The sequence below is a fragment of the Microcaecilia unicolor genome, chromosome 7 (genome assembly GCF_901765095.1).
Source record: "Microcaecilia unicolor chromosome 7, aMicUni1.1, whole genome shotgun sequence".
In the NCBI taxonomy this organism is placed as follows: domain Eukaryota; kingdom Metazoa; phylum Chordata; class Amphibia; order Gymnophiona; family Siphonopidae; genus Microcaecilia; species Microcaecilia unicolor.
This window is the reverse complement of record NC_044037.1, coordinates 2,923,153-2,947,545: the sequence shown is the minus strand read 5'-3', so window position 1 is coordinate 2,947,545 and position 24,393 is coordinate 2,923,153. Positions and strand designations below refer to the sequence as shown.

The window sequence follows — 24,393 nt, the reverse complement described above, 5'->3', positions numbered from 1 at the left end:
ACCTGGGAGTAGATGCTCTTCTCCAGCAGTGGCCGACACAAGAGCTCCTCTATGTGTTCCCGCCCTGGCCCAGGTTGGGCAGGGTGCTAGACCGGGTGGCAAAGCCCCGGCAGGGTAATCCTGGTGGGTCCGGATTGGCCCAGACGTCCCTGGTATGCGGACTTGATCAGGCTCTCAGGCGACGATCCTCTGCGGCTGTCAGTGGAGCAGGGCCTGTTACATCAGGGTCCCGTGGTGCTGGAGGATCCCTCCCCCTTTGGGCTTAAGGCCTGGCTATTGAGCGGCAGCGTCTGAGGAAGAAGGGCTTCTCAGACAAGGTCATCGCCACTATGCTAAGAGCGAGGAAGCGCTCTACTTCTACTGCTTACGCCAGGGTTTGGCGTATCTTTGCAGCGTGGTGTGAAGCAGGCTCACTTTCTCCCTTCACTGCTTCAATTTCTTCAGTGTTGGCGTTCCTGCAAGAAGGTCTGGAGAAAGGCCTGTCGCTCAGTTCCCTTAAAGTCCAGGTAGCGGCTCTGGCTTGCTTCAGGGGCCGCCTGAAGGGTGCTTCCCTGGCTTCGCAGCCAGATGTGGTGCGCTTTCTCAAGGGAGTTAATCACCTGCGCCCTCCTCTGCACTCAGTGGTGCCTGCGTGGAATCTCAACCTGGTGCTAAGAGCATTGCAGAAGCCGCCTTTTGAACCCTTGTCAAGGGCATCTCTGAAAGACCTGACGTGGAAAGCAGTCTTTTTGGTGGCTATCACTTCAGCCAGAAGAGTTTCCGAGCTCCAGGCGCTCTCATGTCGAGAGCCTTTTCTGCAGTTCACTGAGGCAGGAGTGACTATTCGCACAGTGCCTTCCTTCCTGCCCAAGATTGTTTCTCGCTTCCATGTGATTCAGCAGCTCTGTCTCCCTTCCTTTCGTAGGGAGGACTACCCAGAGGAGTACTCTGCTCTTAAATATCTGGATGTGAGGCGAGTCATCATCAGATACTTGGAAGTGACCAATGATTTCAAGAAATCGGATCATCTGTTTGTCCTGTTTGCAGGTCCTTGTAAGGGTCTGCAGGCTGCTAAGCCTACAGTGGCAAGATGGGTCAAGGAAGCCATTGCAGCGGCTTATGTGGCCGCAAGGAAGGTGCCGCCTATCCAGCTGAAGGCTCACTCCACGAGAGCTCAGGCGGCCTCGATGGCAGAGGCCGGATCCGTCTCCTTGGAAGAGATATGCAAGGCGGCAATTTGGGCTTCGGCTCATACTTTCTCCAAGCATTACCGTTTGACGGTGGCTGCACGGGCGGAGGCCCGGTTTGGAGCTTCAGTGTTGAGGTCAGGGATTTCAATGTCCCGCCCTGGGTGAGTACTGCTTCGGTACATCCCACCAGTCTATGGATTGATCAGCTTGATGATATGGAAGGTAAAATTATGTATAATCATACCTGATAATTTTCTTTCCATTAATCATAGCTGATCAATCCATAGCCCCTCCCAGATATCTGTACTGTTTTTATTCTGATTGCATTTCAGGTGCAAGTTTAGTCTTCAGTTCCTTCAGAAAGACTTCGTGTTCAAGTTTTTTCACTTGGATTCTTCAAGAGTTGAGACGAGTTTGTGTTACAGTGAGCTGCTGCATTCCTCTCCCCCCCGTTTTACGGGGCTGGATTGAGACATAAATTCTGCCGGCACTCCCTCCCGCTTCGTGCGGCTGTAGGGCAGCTTTGTACCCTTCCCGCTTCGGCGGTGTTAGGGTCAGTCAGCTCCTCCCGCGGTTGCGGTTGCAGGATAAGCCAGATCCCCCCGCATCGGCGGGTGTGGTGTCCCTCCCCCGCTCCGCGGGGATGAGCTGGACGGATTCCCCTCCCCCACTTGTGTGGGGATGAGCTGGGTTATTTCCCCTCCCCTGTTTCGGCGGTGGTGAGCTGGGCAGAGTGTCCCTTCGTGGGTGTAATTCTCTAAGTGCTGAGTCCTGCGGATGGAGCTTTGATATCGACATACTGAGGAGTTTCCGGCAGCACATGACCACATATAGGGAGGCAAAAGTTTGCTCTCTATCTCCACCTGCTGGTAGATGGACACAACCCACCAGTCTATGGATTGATCAGCTATGATTAATGGAAAGAAAATTATCAGGTATGATTATACATAATTTTACCATATTTTCAAAGCACTTTGGGAGGCTAAGTTCCATAGGTTTCTATGGAACTTTGGGAGGCTAAGTGCTTTGAAAATGAGCCTCTATGTATGTTACTATGTTGTTCGAGAATTACATAAGAATAGCCATGCTGGGATCAGACCATCTAACCCAGTATCCTGTTTCCAACAGTGGCCAATTCAGGTCACAAGTACCAGGCAGAAACCCAAAGTAGGAATGGATTTGCAGGAATTGGCAATGTAGCAGAGGCATTTCTTTTCCAAACTTGTACATTAGTGCAAAAACTAGCATAATTATGAAAATTTTAAATCCACCTTTCTATTCTTTCTAACCCAATGGAGGTTGGAAAGAATTCTGCAAAAGGGATTGAGAAATTTTAGTGGACATGGCCCAGTGCATTTCTGTGGGAGAAAGAGTTCCCGCTTCTAACAGAGAAACATATATATATATATAGTTAAATGTAACAAAAAAATAAAAATATAACTAGGGAATTCCTAATAGTAATATAGTAAATGATGTCAGATAAAGATCAAAGATAAAACAAAAAGGAGGTAAAAACCCTCACGAAACCGTGAGATATGAAGCCAAAAAGTGAGGAGAATGAATGAGGATACCAAATAATTTGTTTATTCACATAAAAAATGACGTGATTCACATTAAAAATGACCCGACACGGCCGTGTTTCGGCCCAAAGGCCTGCCTCAGGGGTCTTTAAAACCTCAGAGAGTATGACTTGAAATGTGTACTCCGAAGAAAATAATAAGACAAAACTCTCTTGGGTCTCCTCTCTTCTAAAAAAATTTTTTGTTAAGAAACGGAACAGACTTGTTATACTCCTCTCCAAAAAGACGTGTACAAATGTAGGATACAATGAAATGATAAAGGTCTGCATGGTCCCTCCATTCTGCCTCTCTCCTTTCAGACTCCTCCCTGTTCTCTATCCCAACCCCTTAAACTGCCCTCACTCTAAAAACTAGCCTCCCTCATGCTATCAAACTGCTCACACCTCAAACTGTCCCTGTGACAACCCCCCACAATTATCCCACAAACTGCGCCGACAATCCAAAATCTACCTTTCTCACAACTTCCATTACCCCACAAACTGCTTCAACCTAAAGCTAACCTCCCCCACAAACTCCTTCAACCCCCAAAACTACTCCTTTACCCCTGCAGTTGGCCCACTACCCCACAAATTGCACTCACCCCAAAAGCAATTCCATTATCCCGCAAATTGCTCCACCCCTAAAAACTAGCCCTTTCACTGCCACATTACACCTCATACCCCTTTGCGAAAAACTACACTGGCTACCAATCAAAGAACGAATTGCTTTCAAAATCTGCTCACTGGTTCATAAAGTAATCCATGGTCTAGCTCCGGGATACATGATTGACTTGATCGACCTACCAACGAGAAACACATCCGAATCAGCAAGAACATACCTAAATCTTCACTTCCCAAGATGTAAAGGACTCAAGTACAAATCAACATATGCGTCCAGTTTTTCCTACATTTGCACACAACTTTTGGAACGTGTTACCAAAAGCCTTGAATAACACGAATGACCACCTAAACTTCCAGAAAAACCTAAAGACTCACCTGTTTAAAAAGGCATACCTTATCGATCCAACTTAAATGCCCGATCTGCAACACAACATAACTAAAGCACGGTACGGTCAGGACACACATTTTCTGTTGCACGATCCCCTAATGTGGTTGCGTCACATTAGCTTTATCTAACTATTTAACCACAGCATCACTTTGTATTTGTCTACACCGGAGTCAGCAAGCGCTTCTCCGGTACTATGTAAGCCACATTGAGCCTACAAATAGGTGGGAAAATGTGGGATACAAATGTAACAAATAAATAAATAAATACTGCCTTCTCATCCTGTGAAGTACATCGCCACTAAAATATACCCTGTGCAAGTGCCCACACACACAACTTTCACACCTCTGCAAACTTGCAGGACACACAAAAACACCATCACAACTTCCCAACATGCATCCACACAAACACACATGCGTGGACGTAGAAGAGTTAGAATAAATTCCATGAATCCTACTCTGCACACGTTCCCACTTTTTTCTGAGGACAAGCAGACTTATTTATTCTCACATGTGGGTAACACGATCCTGCATTGCCTAGACTGGGGCTTATAACAAGCTTTTAAGAGCTTTGTGAAGCGTGAGGCATGCTCCACCGCGCATACGCAAGTGCCTTCCCATCTGCTGCGAGAGCGTGGTTACAGCAGTTTTTTTTTTTTATTTTTACTGCGGTGAAGGGTGGCTGCATTTTTGTGCTGCTCTTCACAGCTCAGTCCAAAGAGCTTTCTTGTGTGCCTTTCGACGATTTTTCTTCTCGGTATTTTTTGTGCCTGTGTTTGGGTTCCCTCTTTTATCCTTCCTTTATTATTTTTAGTTTCTTTTTCTGCTTTTTTAAAGTTTCCTTTGTCCATGTCACTGGGTAGTTTTTAGGTCCTGACTCCAGTCGCATTCTCACTTGGTATTTTTCTGGTGCCTTGCCTCTTTTTGTGGCACCATCACGTCATTTGATTTGGCTGCAGAGGCTTTTCCTTCTATGTCCACGAAAATTTCCAGTGGCTTTAAACACTGTACCCAGTACAATGTGTGCTGCTTCCTGAGTTCTTCACCTGCTGCAAGTCCTCTGTCTGCTCCTTTGTACATTGGGAGAGCAGTTTCCAGCACTCAGAACAGGGAGAAAGTGGCCTCTCTAAACCAGACACTGGTGGGGGTAACATCACTAACTGTATTAGTTAAATGTGTGCTCTCCTGAGTTCTTCACCTGCTTCAAGTCCTATGTCTGCTCCTTTGTACTTTGGGAGAGCAGTTTCCAGCACTTAAGCTATCTAAACCAGACACTGCAAACCACCAGATCACGGTCTTGGATCTGCTGCACCGCACCCTTCAACTTGTATCAAACTGGGAACTCCAAGTAGTGACACCACCGGACCGCAATCCACTACTCTGGATCGGATCCGCGGGCCTACTAGACACGGCCTACAGCTCATACTGAGCTGAGTACCCCAGGGAGCACAGTGGGACTCCACATGAGAAGAACTCCTGAGCGAACATGGGACGTGTGACCACCAAGACCACTATCAAAGGAGCTCAAACCATCCTCACACAACTTTTCCATACTTCCCCTTTACTGGATTGAGGGAGAGCAGTGGGATGAGCTCAGGGTGTACAGCAGCTGAAGCTGTTAATGAGGAGGACCAGCTGACCTCACTCTCGCAGCACCACAGAACAAACAGCAACCAACCCCTCCAGGCCGCCGACAAGGAAAACCAGCTCTCTGTACCCTAGCATCAACGCAGACCAACGATCAAGCATCTGCAGGACATACAACAAACAAAGAGGTAGGAGCTAACTGGAAATATTATAGAAACCACTGTGTGTATACGACAACCGGAAGCCATCACCCTAAATTCAGCACTACCAACAACACAGAAGGCAGCAGGCAAACAAGGTAGGCAAAACACTGCAGCCAGAGAAACAGATCTAATCTTTAACCTAAACAGTGCTACAAGCAAACAAAAAGTGCTACAAGCAAACAAGGCAAACAAGACACTGCAGCCAGAGAAACAGATCTAATCTTTAAACTTAAAACAGTACTGCAAACAAAAAAGGAGTCGGAGATTATCCTACCTCTCCCCAACCTCAGCGATTGCCCTCTCTCCCCTGCCCCTCTCCAGCCACCCATGCCAGCAATTGTCTTCTCTCCCCTGCCCCCTCCAGCCACCCATACCCATAGTAACATAGTAGATGATGGCAGAAAAAGACCTGCACAGTCCATCCATTCTGCCCAACAAGATAAACTCAAATGTGCTACGTTTTGTGTATACCTTACCTTGATTTGTATCTGCCATTGTCAGGGCACAGACCGTATAAGTCTGCCCAGCACTAGCCCTGCCTCCCAACCACCAGCCCCGCCTCCCCCCACTGGCTCTACTACTACTACTCATTTCCAGAGCGCTACCAGACTCACGCAGCGCTATACTGCCACCCAATCTCGACTAAGCTCCTTAGGATCCATTCCTTCTGAACAGGATTCCTTTATGTTTATCCCACGCATGTTTCAAATCCGTTACAGTTTTCATCTCCACCACCTCCTGCGGGAGGGCATTTCAAATATCCACCACTCTCTCTCCCCTGCCCCCTCCAGCCACCCATACCCAGCGACTGCCCTCTCTCCCCTGCCCCCCCTCCAGCCACTCATACCGAGTGATTGTCTTCTCTCCCCTGCCCCCTCTCCAGCCACTCATACCCAGTGATTGTCTCCTCTCCCCTGCCCCCTCTCCAGCCACCCATACCCAGCGATTGCCCTCTCTCCCTTGCCCCCACTCCAGCCACCCATGCCAGCAATTGTCTTCTCTCCTCTGCCCCCTCTCCAGCCACCCATGCCAGCAATTGTCTTCTTTCCCATGCCCCCCTCCAGCCACCCATACCCACAGTGGTCTCTTCTCCCCTGCCCCCACTCCAGCCACCCATACCCAGCGATTACCCTCTCTCCCCTGCCCCCTCTCCAGCCACCCATACCCAGCGATTGTCTTCTCTCCCCTGCCCCTCCTCCAGCCACCCATACCCAGTGATTGCCCCCTCTCCAGCCACCCATGCCAGTGATTGTCCTCTCTCCCCTGCCCCCCTCCAGCCACTCATACCCAGCGACTGTCCTCTCTCCCCAGTCCCCCTCCAGCCACCCATGTCCAGCGACTCCCTTCTCTCCCCTGCCCCCCCTCCAGCCACCCATGTCCAGCGACTCCCTTCTCTCCCCTGCCACCCCCTCCAGCTACCGAGGTTGTTCAGCAAATTCTTCGGGGCAGGCAGTCTTGCCTGCCCGCTGCCAGATTGCTATTCAAAATGGCCGCCGAGACTTACAAGGGCGGCCTCCAAGACTTCAGCAGAAGTCTCGCGAGGCCGCCTTTGGAAGTCTCGGTGGCCATTTTTAAAGAGCAATCCAGCAGCGGGGTGTTTGCGTCTGTTCTTGCGGCCGGTGAAGTCCAATCAAGCCAGCAATACTACGCAGACAAACCCTCTCAACTGTACCTTAAGAAACTCTGACAGGTGGATTAAAGCCTTTAAAACAGATACCAAAGAACATAACCAAGGAAGCTTCCTTTGGGGAAAAACACAAGTTTATTCTATTTTCCCAAGATTAGGAAAAATAAGGAATAAATATAGATACAGTATAGAATAGAAAAGAAGAACATATTACAGAAAATGAAATTACAAATGGAAAGTGGGAACAGGACATCCTTCCAAACTCTCTGGCTTGGGAGCCAAAAGAGATGTACACTGCCCAACCTCCTATCTGGCAGAGAAATATTATATAGTGTTTCTTTTCCCTTTCAAGACAAAAGGGAGCACAAGAAGGAGGGAGGGTTTCTCTCACCCCCTTAATTAGCATCTTACAGTCAGGCAGGATCTCCTGACAATAAAGAAATATATAGCATCTGTTTATATTTCCTTTTGAAGATGTATTTGGTCTGTTGTCCAAATGTTTTGGACCATTATACCTCTTCTATTCATTTTTACAGCTTATCTCACACAAGAATATATTTCTCAGAACTTTTGATCTTAGTATTTCCCCTATTCTAAAAGAGGAGACAAAAGTTAACTACTGCTTCTTTATAGAGTTGCTCTAGAGGTGTTAGGTTTCTCTTGCTATTGACTCCAGGGATAGTGTTTGATCGAATTGTTCTAGGCAGAGAAGGAAATAAGGTGTTACCTGGTCTTCCTCTCATGGTTGTAAAAAAGGTAATTCTCTCCTGGATAGTAGCCTTACTTCAAAGGGCATGGGAAAGAATTCTGTCTCCTGACCATATTCAATGGGAGAGATTGTGGGCAATCAGGGCAAGAGGAGGAGTAGAGTGTACTTGCTATTCCAGCAAGCCAGCAGGCTGTTCCCATGATTAGAAGGAAAGAAACCTTCATTTCTCTTTGTCCAACATATGAGACATTAATTTCTGTACATTAAATAATTGGAGGCCTTCCACCTCCTACAACAGGGGGAGGGTCAGCGCCGGCAGCGGGCAGGCAAGACTGCCTGCCCCGAAGAATTCGCTTGACAACGGAGGTGACAGGTGAGGGACCACCGGACCCTTTAGGAGGGATGCCCTCCCGCTTGGAATGCCCTCCTGCGGGAGGTGGTGGAGATGAAAACGGTAACGGAATTCAAACATGCATGGGATAGGCATAAAGGAATCCTGTGCAGAAGGAATGGATCTACAGAAGCTTAGCTGAAATTGGGTGGCGGGGGGAAGAGGGGTTGGTGGTTGAGAGGCTAGGATAGGGGAGGGCAGACTTATACGGGGTCTGTGCCAGAGCCGGTGATGGGAGGCGGGACTGGTGGTTGGGAGGCGGGAAATACTGCTGGACAGACTTATACGGTCTGTGCCTTGAAAAAGACAGGTACAAATCAAGGTAAGGTATACACATATGAGTTTATCGTGGGCAGACTAGATGGACCGTGCAGGTCTTTTTCTGCCTTCATCTACTATGTTACTATGTAAGGAAGGAAGGAGAGCCGGCTCGCTATCAGGAACAACCGGCTCGCAAGTCGGTAAAAAATTTAACAACCGGCTCTTGCGAGCCGGTGCAAGCCGGCTCAAGCACACCACTGTATGGAGGTGTGCCGGGGTGGAGCCATAGAAAGTGGGTGGAGCCAAGGTAGAGTAGGGCGGGGCTGGGGCATGTACTAAAATTTCCCTCTCCAAAATTGGGACCATGTGGCAGCTCTGCAGTCAGAGAGCTTTCTTGCTTTCCAAAATCCCTTTTGACCACAGATGTCCTCCTCTCCTTCAGTGTCTCAAAAATCCCTTCCTTTAGGGGGGAGTCTCAAGAGTAAAGACTAAGGCTGTAAATTGATACTGGTTTGAAAGCCATTTGGGGTGTTTTCATTGAACAAATATATCTTGGGTTATAGAAGTTTTTAAGCCTTTTAAGGATGCTATGGAAGAACCGAAGGGCCACTTGTGTCTTGTCATCCCAATAATATCCTGGAGGCGAAGTTAGAGGGGTTTTATTTGGCAGTGAAGTGCCGGTGGAGATTTTACTTATGCAAGAAGAAAAAAAGATTGAAACCCGTCACCAAGCAGGATATTGAAATACATACCACCCTGTAGATAATCCATATGTATAGGTAAAAGACTGAATAGCCCCCAACTTGCTGCTAGACTGCTGTCTGCATCTTAGTATTGGTGAGGTGTTCTTTAAAGTTGCTAAGGAAGTAAGGGTTTCTCAACTCACATTTTAAAAGGCCCTTACGATTGTTTAGTATATTTTATGCTATTTAATATTTGCTTCTCAGTGAACTGTAAATTTGTTGACAAGGATTGGTCACTTGTTAAACATATCCTGAAGTCAAAAGGTTATTTCTTGACTTAGGAAGTGATGTCACTGCCGCAGGTGGTAACCTGATCATGGAGTTCCGTCTAGACAAGGCAGAATAAGTGAATATCACCCCCCCCCCCCCCCAAAGCATATCCCCCCTCAAAAGTTACAGTCAGTAGAAGAGGAAATCGAAGGTGCTATGACAGAAATGATAGAGCTGGGCATGAAAGAGGAGAAACTATAAGCTAGACCTATGTGAGGAGAGCGTGCAAGAGAATAAACAGCAGTAGAAGGCAATGGACAGAACACAGAGATTATTGAGAAACTTGATGTTCTGAAATATAGGTCCTGGAAGTGCAACATTCGCATAAGAGGGATACCGGAAAGTGTGAGAGAGGTGTTTATTACAGTAAATGGGTAAGGGAATAATGAATTGCATTAAAGGCTGGATGGGAAGTGGTATTGCATGATATGTTAAAAAAAAGATTATGGGGAAAAGGAGGCCACAAGGGCTTTAGATGCAAGAGATGCCTGGTGGGAGGGGGGGTGTAACTTCCTTGGTGAAGAGACCACAAGAATGATGGTGATGATCTTGAGGGAAAAAAAATGAGGATGTGGGGAGAGATGGAGGAGAGGGAGGGAAAAGGAGGGCTGGAGAAAGACTGAATGGTGGCAGTGAGGGTAATAGAAGGGTTTTTAATTATAATGACTAATATTGGCCAAGAACTGAAAGTGGTGACCTGGAATAAAAGGAGCTTAAATGTGATATACATTCTAAAAGAGGCTGAGATATTAAAAGCAGATATACTCTTTATACAAGTGAACACTTTTAAGAAAGGGGACAAACTATTGAGTAATAAAACCTTTTCTTACAGATACATGACTGCTAATGCTAGAGAATACAGGAAAGGAGGAGTGGGCATATGGTTTAGGAGCTCTTGTAAAATTGAAATTGTAGATGGAATACAGAGAGAGAGAGATTTGAAGGAAAAGTGGAAGGGATGCAGTTGGTTTGGTTTGTTTATACATGCCCAATGTGAACCAAGGGGCCTGCCTTTGATGGGTTGGGGAAGGTACTGGAAAGTAAGGAGGAGAGATGCTTTATTGTAGGAAGGAATTTTAATATTACCCTTAACCGAAGGCTGGATAATAAGGGGGAAGGGAGGAGATGGATTAGCAAATCAGAGGGCTAAGCTGAAATATTTCTGGAAAAATTTCAGTTGGTGCATGTAGATTTAAGAAAGGGTCAATTAGAAATTATACTTTCTCTCACGCATCTGTCCTACTTTAGGATAAATTTGATTTTGCTAGAAACATGTCTACAGCTGCATGTATCCAAAGTTGGGATTTAGTCCCCAACATTGTCAAAATATGCACCACGTGGACTGTAGTGCATCAATTGCAGGGCAAGGATCCCTCTCAGATTCTGCAGATTAAGTGGTTTCCTGGAAAGGGAGGACCTATGTTTGGGAACTGCACAGGAAATAAATGACTATTATCAGCTAAATGATAAGGGAACTGTTAACTGAGTTACTGAATAGGAAGGAATAGAGGTTTAGCCCCAGGGAGTACTGATTTCAATTAAATCTTGCAGGGAGGAAGCACTGAGATTCAGGCTGAAGTAGCTGGAGCAGCAACATAAAAAATTAAGTGACCCCAAGCAATGTCAGGCATTAGTGCTAGTCTGGAAAGAGTTACTGGAGTTAGGTTAGAGAGCTTTCCAGTTGAATTTATTAAAGCAAAAGTATTAGAAACCTGGAAACAAAGCCAGCAAGGTCAAGACAAAAGAAATTTCAAGCACAAATTTGAAAATCGGAGATGAGAAGGGGGGAACGTGTGACATTTATAGATTTAAAAAATGGCTACCTTATGGAGCAGCTGGTTCAGAAACCAACAAGAGGGAGAAACTAGTTTAGATCTAGTACTTAGTGGAATGCAGGAATTGATGCGGGACGTAAAGGTGTAGGGTTTGCTTGGCAATAGTGATTATAAACATGATCAAGTTTGAGTTAATAACTGGAGTGAAGACACTAACAATCGACTGTTTCAGCATTTCACTTTCAAAAGGTCAACTACGATAAAATAAGAAAAATTGTTAAAAAAAAAAATAAAAAAAAAGACCTAAAGGAGAAACTGCAAAGTTTAGATCAGGTCTGATCAAAAATGTTATCTTGGAAGCCAAGACAAGATGTATTCTGCATGTTAAACATGGAAAGAAAGTCAAACGGTAAGTGGTATGCTTAAAGGTGAGAAGAAAGATAATGTTTCAAAAAATGGAAAAGGAACCCAAATAAAGAGAACAGAAGCAGCATAGGTACTGGTAAAAGATCATTTTAAAAGAAGCTTGCCTTAAAGGCAAAACTCATAGTAAAAACTTTTTCAGGTATATTAGAAGCAAAAAGCCTGTGACGAAATCAGTGGGCTAAAGAAACAAAAGAACAAAACTCCACACTCGTAATGCAAAGCAAGAACGGTGGAGGCAACAATACCTGGTGCACTTATGTCCTTTAATGAATTTCTTCAGTGTAATACGATGACTTGACATGGGCCATGTTTTGGCTAAAAGCTTGCTTCAGGAGTCTAATGTTCACAAAACTCTTCGTGCCAAGAGAAGACAAATCCGACATGCCAGCTGTAGTTCTGGCATTCTGTTACATACAGATTTGCACACCATAAGCTTTTTTGGAGTGAAGGTATATATCTGATTTGCCTTCTCTTGGCATTTGTGGAGATTTATGCTGACCCTGAGCATTGGTACCACAAAGATGTTTGTGAACATCAGGAAATCAGTGGGACCATTAGCTCATTCAAAGGATGAAAGGGGCACTCAGGGAAGACAAGGCAATAGTGGAAAGATGAAAAGAATTCTTTGATTCAGTCTTTACTGAGGAAGATAGAAGGGAGCTATCTGTGCCAGAAATGGTATTTAAGGATGATCATATGGAGCAATGGAAGCGAGTCTCGGTGAGCCTGGAAGACGTAATAAGCCAAATCAACAAATTAAAGAGCAGTAAGTCGCCTAGACTGCTGAATACTGAAAGAACTTAAAATACAATTGCTGATCTACTATTAGTAATCTCTAATCTGTCATTAAAATTGTCCATGGTACCTGAAGATTGGAAGGTAGTCAGTGTAACACCAGCTTTTAAAAAGGGTTTCATGGTGCTGCAGGAAATTACAGACCGGTAAGTACTGGGCAAAATGATAGAAACTATTAATAAAGAACAAAATTGCTGAACACGCAGACAAGTATGGCTTATATAGTCAACGTAGACTCAGCCAAAGGAAATTTTGCTTCACCGTTTTGCAACATTTTTTTAAAGATATGAATAAACTCGTGGATAAAGGTGAGCCAGTTGATGTAGTATACAAATGTTAATAATAAATAATAATGATAATATCTAGAATTCCATAAAGCTATTGACAAAGTTCCTCGTGAAAGACTCCTGAGAAAATTAAAATGCTATGAGATAGGAGGCAGTGTTGTGTTGTGGTTTGGGAACTGGTTAAAAGAAAGGGAACAGAGTAGGGTTAAAAGGCTAATTCTCTCAGTGGAGGAAGGTGAATAGTGGAGTATCACAGGGATTTGTACTGGAACTGATGCCTGTTAAAATATTTATAAATGGGAGCAGTAAGTGATAATACAAAACTATTCCAAGTTGCAGACTGTGAAAAATTGCAGGAGGACCTTATGAAATTGGAAGACTGGGTATCAAAATAGCAGATAAAATTTTCCTGTAAATGTTTGATTGCATATCAGAATTCAGATTATATTTGTGATCCTGCGCATCTGGAGGGTTTTATTATGGCTAGGCCAGGACATAGTCTTTTTTTTTCTCATTTATTTATTTATTGTTAAGGGGATGGTTTAAAAGACAGGTTTGATTGTTACAAGTGATTTTGGTAAGATTTGCTTCTTGGTTTTATTTCTTGATTAGCTTCTTCCTTTCCATAGTTGTGGGGCTAGAAGTAACAACTGTGAAATAGTTTACTATAGTTGTTGCTTTCCTAATTGTGTTGATTTTACAGTAATTTTAAAAAGGCAGAAGAAATTGAATGTGGACAAATGCAAAGTGTTGCACATTGAGAAGAGTAACCCAAATTATATGTACATTAGGAGTTACCACCCAAGAAAAGATTTAGATGTCACAGTCAATACCTTGAAATTTTGTTCACTGCGTAATTGCGTAGAATTCCTCTAGGAGTAACATATACAAGTGTTACAGATTAATCCACTGATTTATGCTATGATCACTGCCCATGCTGTGAGTGGTTCTTATTGCATTATTTGAAGAAATATGAAAGAGACTGATAAAACTGGGGCTGTGGAGTTGGTACACCAAACCTTCAATTCCAACTCTTCTATTTTTCTATTGTCCAGCTGCAGCTCTGACTCCAACTCCTGCTGATATTAGGCTTTAATTTTTTGTTCTGGATTTAAAATGTGGGTTAATACAAGTTATAGTTACCAGTACTTTAGGTCCAGGACAAATATATAAGTATAAAATACTAATTTACCATATATTATAATGTAAGTTCTGGAACTAGAATTAGAATCTTTACATTTTTACCAATACTGACTCCATAGCCCTGATTACAACAGAATGGGAGTGATTGTTTTTATTTCCTCCAGCTGGTGGTGGAATAGACCCAGTAAATTGGATTTTCACATGAAGCAAAATGTAAAATACTAAAGTTCCAGTTTGTGTATAGAGTGTTGCAGGATTTATGCACCCAACATATTGTTTGCTTATTACTTTTGGGCTGGGCAGAACTTTGAAATGAGCTATTTCTCTCTCTCTCTCTCTTTTTTTTATTTTTTTTTACGGAAAGACACTTTCTCTTCTGATTTTGTAACTTTCAGTTGGAGTTCTGTACAGTTATTTTCTGCTCTTGTATATGACTAATGCTTACCTTGCTGTGTATTCTTTCTTCACTTTTCTTTCTGCCTCTGTCCCCCCTTGCTGTCTGTGATATCAGGACTTCCCTGGGTTAAGTGACGATTATTACGGATCAAAGAGCCTGAGTAAGTTTACTTGAAAGAAATTGCTCTTGTATAGTGTGACTTGTGTTACTAGTGCATATGGAGAATTCCTCTAGTGCTGGGGTCACCTGCAAGAACCTGCATGATGTGCTCTTCGGGTTCCTGCAGGCTGTAACAGATATAATACCATAGTACATGCAAACCTTTTTCATTAGTTGCCAATTAATATTTATATTCATTAATGCTTCATTTAATTCAGGAGATGATAAAGCTTTTAATAACTTCTGTTTTGAATCTGCTATTAACTGGATAGTCCTTATTAAGAGTATCAAGCAAGCATTGAGACTCCAGAGCTCATACCTCTTGGGGTCCTGGTACACTAAATGATCAGTACCTCTTTTGGTATCTACTAGATACCATACTGTAATATCTGTACTATCTTTTTATCACTTACTATTACAAATGTTCTCTAAATCAGAGTGCATCTCTTCCGTGTTATGCTTCCGTACACAAGGGCCTAATTTCCCAAACATAAGCGTTTCCATACTGGGACAGTCTGAAGGTCCATAGTAACATCGTACATGATATCAGATAAAGACGTGTACAGTCCATCCAGTCTATCCAGACAAGATAAACTCATAGCATAAGGTATGATATGATACTACATATTCATACTTGATCTTGATTTGTCCTTTCCATTTTCATGGCACAGACTGTAGAAGTCTGCCTGGCACTGGCTTTGTTCTACTGAAGCTGTCATCAAAGCCCCAATCCAGTCCACCCAAATCTGTCCAGCCATGATCAGGGCACAGACCGTAGAAGTCTGCCCGGTACTGGCTTTGCTTCTTGTGGGTCTCCTACACTTCCCAGTTACTGGAGTTGCCATCTAAGTTTGTTTGGTTCCATTCTCTTTCTGTACAGGATTCCTTTGTTTATCCAGCACATTTTTGAATTCCATTATCGTTTTCATCTTCACCACCAACCGTAAGTGGGTGGTCTCTCAAGCCCAGTATCCTGTTTCCTACAGTGGCCAATCCAGGTCCAAGTACCTGGCAAGATCCCAAGTAAAATAGATTTTATGCTGCTCATCCTAAAATTAAGCAGTAGATTTTCCCAAGATTATCATAATGGTTTATGGACTTTTCTTTTAGGAAATTGTCCAAACCATTGTTAAACCTTATTAAGCTAACTGCTTTTACCACATTCTCTGGCAATGAATTCTAGAGTTTAATTACATTAAGTGAAGAAATATTTTTTTCTCTGATTTGTTTTAAATTTACTACTTAGTAGTTCATTGCATGCCTCCAGATTTTTGGAAAGTGTAAACAAGCGATTCACGTCTACCCGTTGCAGTCTACTCATATTTTATAGATCTCTATCATTTCTCCCCTTAGCCATCTCTTTTCAAGCTCATCTCCCAGCCTTTTTAGCCTCCTGGACTTTGGGATATTAATGTTCTTGCATCTCTCATTAAACTATCTTTTAAGCCCATGGAATATTAATCTACTACTACTACTACTATTTAACATTTCTAGAGCGCTACAAAGTGTACGCAGCGCTGTACAAACACAGAAGAAAGACAGTCCCTGCTCAAAGAGCTTACAATCTAATAGACAAAAAGTAAAGCATTTAAATTTAAAATATTTAAGCAGTCAAGCACAAGAGAACAGTCACAGAAGGACTCTCTTATGTATCTAACTTGGGAGGTACTTTTTCTAATAGCAGAATCAGTGAAGTCTAAGCCATAGTTACATATGAAACTTTAACTCAATTTCATCATAAAGTAGTGTGCATATTTGTCCTGAATTCCTGCCAAATCTAGTCATACCTTTTGTAATGATGATATAGTACTCCCAAAGGTTTATGCTAAGCCACACAAACATCCATGCAAGAAGTCCCTCCACTCTCTGAACAACAAGTGGGCTGTTGCTTATGTTAAAAGGAGAGAATCCATCAACATCTGTGCAGCTGTTTCTTTTTGGATCCCAGAAGATTTGAAATTTTAATGGCAAAGCAGAACCTAGTTAATTAGCTACCATCCTGTTTTCATTTCTATTATGAATAGACTGTTCTCTATAGCCAGTTGAGTCAAACCTCAGCAAAGATGAGCCACTACAAGTGCCAAAGCTTTGTTCTTTAAATCCACTTCACTAGACAGTATATGTCTAGTGGTGGTGCCGGGTAGAGCAGCAGCAGCAGGCAGGAAAGAGTGGAGTAGTTTCCTGCCCCCTGAAGAGGCCACTAGACCACCAGGGGAGCTTACAAGAAGGGGAGATCAGAAGGAGCCACAGCAGACCTGCGTCGACCCAACCTGTCCCCACACCCGTAACCAGCAATTGCCACCGTAAGGAGCAGCACACAAGAAGGGGAGATCTGAAGAAACCATGACTACCTGGCTGCACACAGATGGCATCTTCTAGCTGCATCTCAGCAAGTCCACCCCGTTAGCATGTCCCTCCGGAGGCAACTTCAGAAGTGAATTTGGACATTCTGGAGACTTACAGAGGAGCAAACCCAGCCGAACCATCGACTGCCGGGAGTCTTCACTCTTTACTCTGAGAGGGAATCATGTCTTCTGAAAGATTGCTATGGGTACTGCTAAACCTACTACTGTGCCTCATTACCACCAGCACATTCACCCTAATCTCAGCACGTGAACAACCGATCTCCACCCTATGCAGCCTAAACCACCACCTGAGCACCACCCTGGATTATGTTGCAAAATGAGCCAGAAATAATTTTTAAAACTGCAACTCACAATGTCTACCCACATGTGAGTCAGTGGCTTAAGGGAAATGGAAGGAACCACTATAAGGCCAAAGTCTATGACCAACACCGGCTGATAAAAAATCTCAACTGAAACCGCAGACACTGAAAGCTACCTGTCAATTCCCGTTGGCTACATTAATGCAAGATCCACCATTAACAAAACAGAGCTTATGAGGGACTGGATAGCAGAGGAAGAGCTCGGTCTGGTTTTCATCACAGAAACATGGTTTCTTTCCAGAGAGAACCCTATCATCAATGAACTCTGCCCTCCAGGATATAAGGTTAACCACTGGACCAGTAGCAAAAAGAGAGGCAGAGGAATAGCAGTGCTTTATAAATCCTTCTTCAGAAACCAACTATATCAAAACTCATAACCCCACCGATAGAAGTAGCTGTCCTCAAGCTACGCGACAAATCACTCCTATCCTGGGCCAATTATGCTGCATCATATTCTATAGGCCACCCAGAATATGGAGAGAGTCCCAATTGAATTTCATGGACTTTATCTCGAATGCCTGTATCTCCTACTAACTCTGATCCTGAAAAATGAGAAAGCCAGCAGAAGCAACATTGCTAACTACAGGCCAGTGGCTTCTATACTGCTTCTAACCAAGATAATGGAGGGAATCATCATCAAACAGCTGATGGACTATCTCAACAGCTTCTCCATCCTTCACTGGTCTCAATCGAGCTTCAGACCCCAGTATAGTACCGAAACAGTGCTCATAACATTTTAGCCAACTTCAAGAAAGAAGTCAGCAGAGGCAGAAAAATACTCCTCCTCCAGTTTGGTTTGTCAAGCGCTTTTGACATGGTCGACCATCAGAGTCTACTAACACTACTGGACAAGATTGGCATTGGAGGTGAACTGCTCAACTGGTTCAAAGGATTTCTGACTTCAAGACCTTATCAGGTCAAGGTAGGTGACACTTTATCTAATCCATGGAAAGCCAACTGAGGAGTCTTGCAGGGATCTCCAATCTCACCTACTCTGTTCAATATAATGGTGGTGCCTCTAGTACATTATTAGCAAAAAGCAATCTCAACCGGTTCGTATACACAGATGATGTTTCAATATACCATTCGAAAAGGGGTTGGAAGAAATCACAGATCAACCTAGGGGTCAACATCTTAGAATCCTAGGTCACCGCATTCAAACTAAAACAAAGAAAACACATTTCTGGTTCTGTCATCGACTTACTGCAAGGACAGCTTTCCCAGTATCAACACTGAGGGTATCACTTACCCAATCGCTGAGAATCTGAAAGTCCGTGGAGTTTCTGTGGACTGTAACCTGACATTCAAAAAACAGGACCAATGTCACATCGAAAATGTTCCGAATGATAAGTGCATTATAGGCTGCTGCCTGACAGAGGGTATTCCGCATTCTAGTCCAAACACTGGTCCTTGCATGTGTGGATTACTGCAATGGAGTATATGCAGGTTGTAAAGAACAAATCCTGAAAAAACTACAAACAGCAAAAAAATTCTGCTGCTAGACTTATCTATGACAGAGTGAGCCCACTATTACGCAACCTACACTGGCTCCCAATCAAAGCACACATAATCTTCAAGATATGTATCCTAACCTATAGGATAATTTACGGCCTTGCCCTCGAATATGACTGATCTTATTAACCTTCCGCTATGAAACATTAGCCCAGAAACGAGAAACTACTTTACCCTCCACTACCCCAAATGTCAAGACCAGAGATACAAATCAGTATACATGAAGCTACAAAGTAGTAAATTTAAAACAAATTGGAGAAAATATTTCTTCACTCAATGTGTAAAAAAAAAAAACCTCTGGAAATTAGTTGCCAGAGAATGTAGTAAAAGCAGTTATCTTAGCGGGGTTTAAAAAAGGTTTGGTTATCTTCCTAAAAGAAAAGCCCATAAGCCACAAACTACTACCTGATATTCCGCAAACACCAGCAGAGGGAGATAGAGAGCACACTTTTTTCAGTGCCTCATACCAGCTTGCTCCACTGCCTCTCCTTCAGTAATTGAAGCTTCCAAAGCAGTATGGCAAACCGCAATGGGAATAACATGAGCTTTCCTCACAGCGAACGATGGCCCTACAACAAAGGGCATTAACTCAGAATGGAGGGAATGAAACATCCTCCCGGAGGGCATAAACTCATCCTCCACTTTGCATAGGTAGAGTCTTATGCTAATGCTATTAAGTTAGAAACACAAGTTGTAACCTTTCGGTTTTTTTGTGAGCCACATTGAAACCATGCTATGTATGGAAATAAATAAAATTAACTTCTTGGTCTTCATTCACTTCACACTATTGCTTGGACCAGTCCTTAGTGCTTCAGTTTAGCAGTGCTGGCCAGCTGTAGGGATCTGTGTGACTCCTACTTTATCTTATTGGGTTCTTCAGAAACGCAGAGGTGACCTATAAAAAATAACTGCATCCTTGATCTTGGTCATTGCCCACACATGTGCCTGCTTACATGTAGCAGGTCTTTTCTTGTAGACAGCAAAATTAATCAAGCACGCATTTCCTCTTACTTCTCCATGAATTGCTTTACTACTTGAGATGTGGAACTGAGGAGACTGCTGCGTGTGGGAAGGACTGTACATCATTAGATCTTTTCTCCAATTCTGAGTCCTGCCCTCTTGCAGTGCCATTACCTACTCATGTGCGTGAGTTGTCCTGCTGTCTATAGGAAAACACCAGTTGCACGTAAGCAACTTTGTGAACAGAAGCTAGAAAGTTGAAAGTGTACACACACAAGGAGAAATGCTGTTCTCAGCTCATTGCATTATGTGATCCCCCAGTTTCATGCTTTTTTTGTATTCGGTTCCTCTGGAGAGCTTATTTATTTTTTTCGATTTTGCTCACACCTTCTTCAGTAGTAGCTCAAGGTGAGTTACATTCAGGTACTCTGGATATTTCTCTGTCCCAGGAGGGCTCACAATCTAAGTTTGTACCTGAGGCAATGGAGGGTTAAGTGACTTGCCCAAGATCACAAGGAGCAGCAGTGGGATTTGAACCAACCTAGGCCACTCCTCCACTCCAGCCCAAAGAATCTTGTTACTCTTTGGGGTTCTAAATGGAATGTTGCTACACTTTGAAATTCTGCATGGAATCTTGTTATTCTTTAGAATTCTAGAATCTTTATTTATTTAGGTTTTGCTCACACCTTTTTCAGTAGTAGCTGAAGGTGAGTTACATTCAGGTACTCTGGATATTTCTCTGTCCCAGGAGGGCTCACAATCTAAGTTTGTACCTGAGGCAATGGAGGGTTAAGTGACTTGCCCAAGGTCACAGGGAGCAGCAGTGGGATTTGAACCGACCGGTGCTCTAACCACTAGGCCACTCCTCCACCCCAAAGAATCTTGTTACTCTTTGGGGTTCTACATGGAATGTTGCTACACTTTAAAATTCTGCATGGAATCTTGTTATTCTTTAGAATTCTAGAATCTTTATTTATTTAGATTTTGTTCACCCCTTTTCAGTAGTAGCTCAAGGTGAGTTACATTCAGGTACTCTAGATATTTCTCTGTCCCAGGAGGGCTCACAATCTAAGTTTGTACCTGAGGCAATGGAGGGTTAAGTGACTTGCCCAAGATCACAAGGAGCAGTGGTGGGGTTTGAACTGGCCACCTCTGGATTGCAAGACTGGTGCTCTAACCACTAGGCCACTCCTCCACTCCACTAATTAGATTGTAAGCTCTGTGGAGCAGGGACTGTCTCTTCATGTTCAAGTGTACAGCGCTGCGTACGTCTAGTAGCGCTATAGAAATGATAAGTAGTAGTAGTAGTATGGTCCAGGCTTATTTCTGGGGCATTTCCCACAGTCAACCTTTTCCAGAAGTTGATGGTGGAAAGCATCATAGGCTTACAAGTATGCTTTTGAAATTAGAGTATAAATAGTTTAAACTGTTTTTCAGTTTTGCAAAAATCCAGAAACTTATCATGAACCTCGGTTTTAATTGATAATGAATGACACTGGATATGCAGAGACTGCTGGATGCACTCTAGTTATGTTCACTTCCATTCAGAGCTGATCCTCCATTCTCCAGCCCTGTTCTCAGTTGATACAGCAGAATGCTTTACTATTGACTGTATGTGTTCTAAATATCTCTTGTTTGTGACACTGCACACACACAATCATTTTTATCAACATAGAAGAAAACTCCAGCAATATTGGTAACTAGGAAAACAGGCCCGTTTCAGGAGCAAATGAAACGGGCGCTAGCAAGGTTTTCCTCTTCAACCCCCCCCTTCTCCCTCCCTCCCTACCTACCGATCCCTTCGTCGCCCCCTTCTCCCTCCCTACCTACGGACCCCTTCGTCGTTCTGACGGCATCGGCATTGCTCCGCATTCCGCACCTCTTGGACGCACCAAATGCCATTGCTGCGCCCTCAACGTCATGACGTTTGACGCGAGGGCGGGGCCCCTAGCCTGGGCGGTTTCGGTGGCTTCACCACCATAGTCTTACAAACCGTTCTGGAAGGAAGTGACAGTGACGTCACTGTCCTCAGAACGTTGAGGGTGAATTTTATTATATAGGATAAGTAGGCATGCATCTCCTAATTGTCTTTTCTTATGCTTAATATCGGTATGTGAATTTGAATGCAATATATTGTGATGTGTTCATTCAACTAGGGCCTTGGTATTCGCTCACAGTCCTTGAGGGCCACCAACAGGTCAGTTTTTCAGGATATCCCTAATGAATATGCACAGGGAAATTTGCCTTACATTGGAGGTAATAAGCATGCAAGTCCTCCTCATGCATATTCATTACTGGGAGTAAATACCAAGGACTTAAAGAAGGCGCTCAGCTATAGCAAAGAGAAGCTGCAATGTGGTACAGTAATCTTTGATAGTATCCACTATTTCTTTAACATCTGATTGTGATGCTGAGAGAGTTCTGTTGTACTTGGGGTTAGATTGCTGATCCAGTAGCTGAGATCCTGCTTGGAAACTGATCCAGGTATAGTGGTGCTGAAGGGATGCTACTGTTGTCAGGTTGGGGGTCAGAGTCCCTTGTACCACTACATAGTTGCACTGATCAGGCACTGCAGTGATGGTTTACTGTTATGCATAGGCTCAGAGTTCTGGTTTGAGAGCTCCATATTCCTGATTATGCTATACTTTTATAAGTGGAATTTTGGCATGATTCCTATATTATTTTCTAACTATGTAACCTGTGGAAGCCTGTCTTTCAAATATGGGAGAACTAGTTATTCCATTTTCCCTCTTAGCCCTTAACCTTTCAAAGGGATTCATTGGTTAACTAAAGAGTTAACCTGGATAGATACCCACAGCTGAAAATGCCACTATGCTTCCCAAGAGAATGAATCTGCCTTTACAGTTGGCCATGTTTAGCTGTTGGTAAAAAGGGTGTTAGTGAGGGCAGAAAATGAGAGAGCCTAAATGCACATGGGGATTTAATTTTCAAATCTTTTCACTCACTTCACCCTGTGGATTTTGACTGCAGGTAAATCAGAGACAAAATCTGCAGGTTCTTTTGTAATGTATACTCAAACAGTGACTGGGTATGTTTCTGTTACCAAAATACCTGCAGACCTTCATCCTGTCTAGGGTTTTGACAGTTGCCCTAGAATACTTTGTATTTCTCATCATTCAAGAACTCTGTTCACAAAATTATCTGAAAAGCCATTATTTTCTTGTTGCTTTGCAGAGGGAGTGACATCCAACACTAGTGACAGCGAGAGCAGTTCCAGTAAGTCATCATACCTTTCTTGTCTCTTATGTCGTTGCATGTTAGAATTGGTTTTGTTTTCTTCTTGCCCTTGGTGCTTTTCCTACACTAACTTTTACCACAGTCATCGTGTTTGTAGTTCATTAGGGTGCTAAGACTGTGTCCTCAGCATGCAGGCAGAGGTACAATGCTGGAGAAAAGCAAGTGTCTGGACTTCGTGGAACTAGAAGTTACAAAATAACATATTCATAGTTTATATACAACTCAAAGAAAAGTTCAGAAACCATGCGCAGTTTTATAAATATAGTTTACGAAACACAGATTAATGCAGGATGTTTATAATGTGATTGGCCCTTTAAATTTGTTGAAACATAAATAGTCATCTTTTATGTCTCTGTTTTGGGTGGTTGTGACGGGGACTTCTTTTTTATGTTCATTTTCTGGGGCTGGGAGTTTCATATCTGGGGCCCAATGACAATATTCATATTATTTGGTCATAGGGTAAAAACAACGCTAAGCAGATGGACAGTGACTATCATTTTAACTTAACACACAAATATATAATCCAGCAGATTAGCACAGTCCCAACATTAAGTGAAGGAAAGACTCCAGAATAAAAATAAAAAGTCAAATCAATTCAAAATGAAACATCAAACCAGGGGATATATTATAAATTTATAAATAATAAAGATCCTCCATATAGAATAATTGTCACAAAGAAAAGAGAAGGGCAATAATAGCATTAGATCTATTTGCATTTCTACATTAATTATAAAAAAAAGTGACATTGCTTCAGTTGACCTTTTTAAAAACAGACCACAAAAGCAATTACTTGTATAAAAAGAACACAACATTGATGCTAAACCAGTTAAACATATGTGCTCAGCTATAAAACAAACAAAAAATTATATATAAAGCACTAGGAAGTGCAATGTTCCATTATCTTAAAAATTCTAAAAAAATAAAATTAAAAATTCCAGACGGTAAATCACTACTCTTAAATATACAACAAATAAAAGCAGAGACTCACCGTGTTTAAAAGAAAAATGACATCCAATATGAAAAGTAAAAGAGTGCCTTGATGAATGAAATTAATTGCATAACTCAAAACTGACAAAAAATGGACTGAGTGAGTTTTGGAAAAGTGTTCTTCAATTTGAGTATTCAAGAGAGCCATCGAAATAGAACATTTCAACATTTTAGACCATAGAGTAATCCAGTGAGATTCTTGATCAATGAAGCCACTTCTGAGGGGGGCTAAATTTTAATGATCAGGTCCCAAGAGGGAGGGAAGGAAAAGGGACACATTAGCCTCAATCAATATTGCAACTTAGAGATCAGGTGGAAAGGAGGGGGGATACTGACCACACAGTGGTTTGTTTGTTATTTATTTTGACCCAGTTGTTTTTCTGCTGTTCTTTATGCTTCAAGATCAGTTGCAACTAGGGCTGGGATCTGATACCAGGATTCTTCAT

General features: G+C 43.0%; 1 protein-coding gene across 7 annotated transcripts in view; it reads left to right on the top strand.

Moving 5' to 3' along the window:
• The window catches only part of DLG3 (discs large MAGUK scaffold protein 3), a 409,804-nt gene that overhangs the window by 339,856 nt on the left and 45,555 nt on the right, over positions 1-24,393 (top strand). For 3 of the 7 annotated variants that reach the window (XM_030208894.1, XM_030208893.1, XM_030208892.1), the window contains one exon: positions 14,461-14,506. In XM_030208894.1, the coding sequence (XP_030064754.1) occupies positions 14,461-14,506 (46 nt within the window). Of the gene's footprint in view, positions 1-14,460; positions 14,507-22,897; positions 22,940-24,393 lie in introns of all 7 variants that reach the window. The other 4 variants (XM_030208889.1, XM_030208895.1, XM_030208896.1 and 1 more) reach the window with 2 other exon arrangements.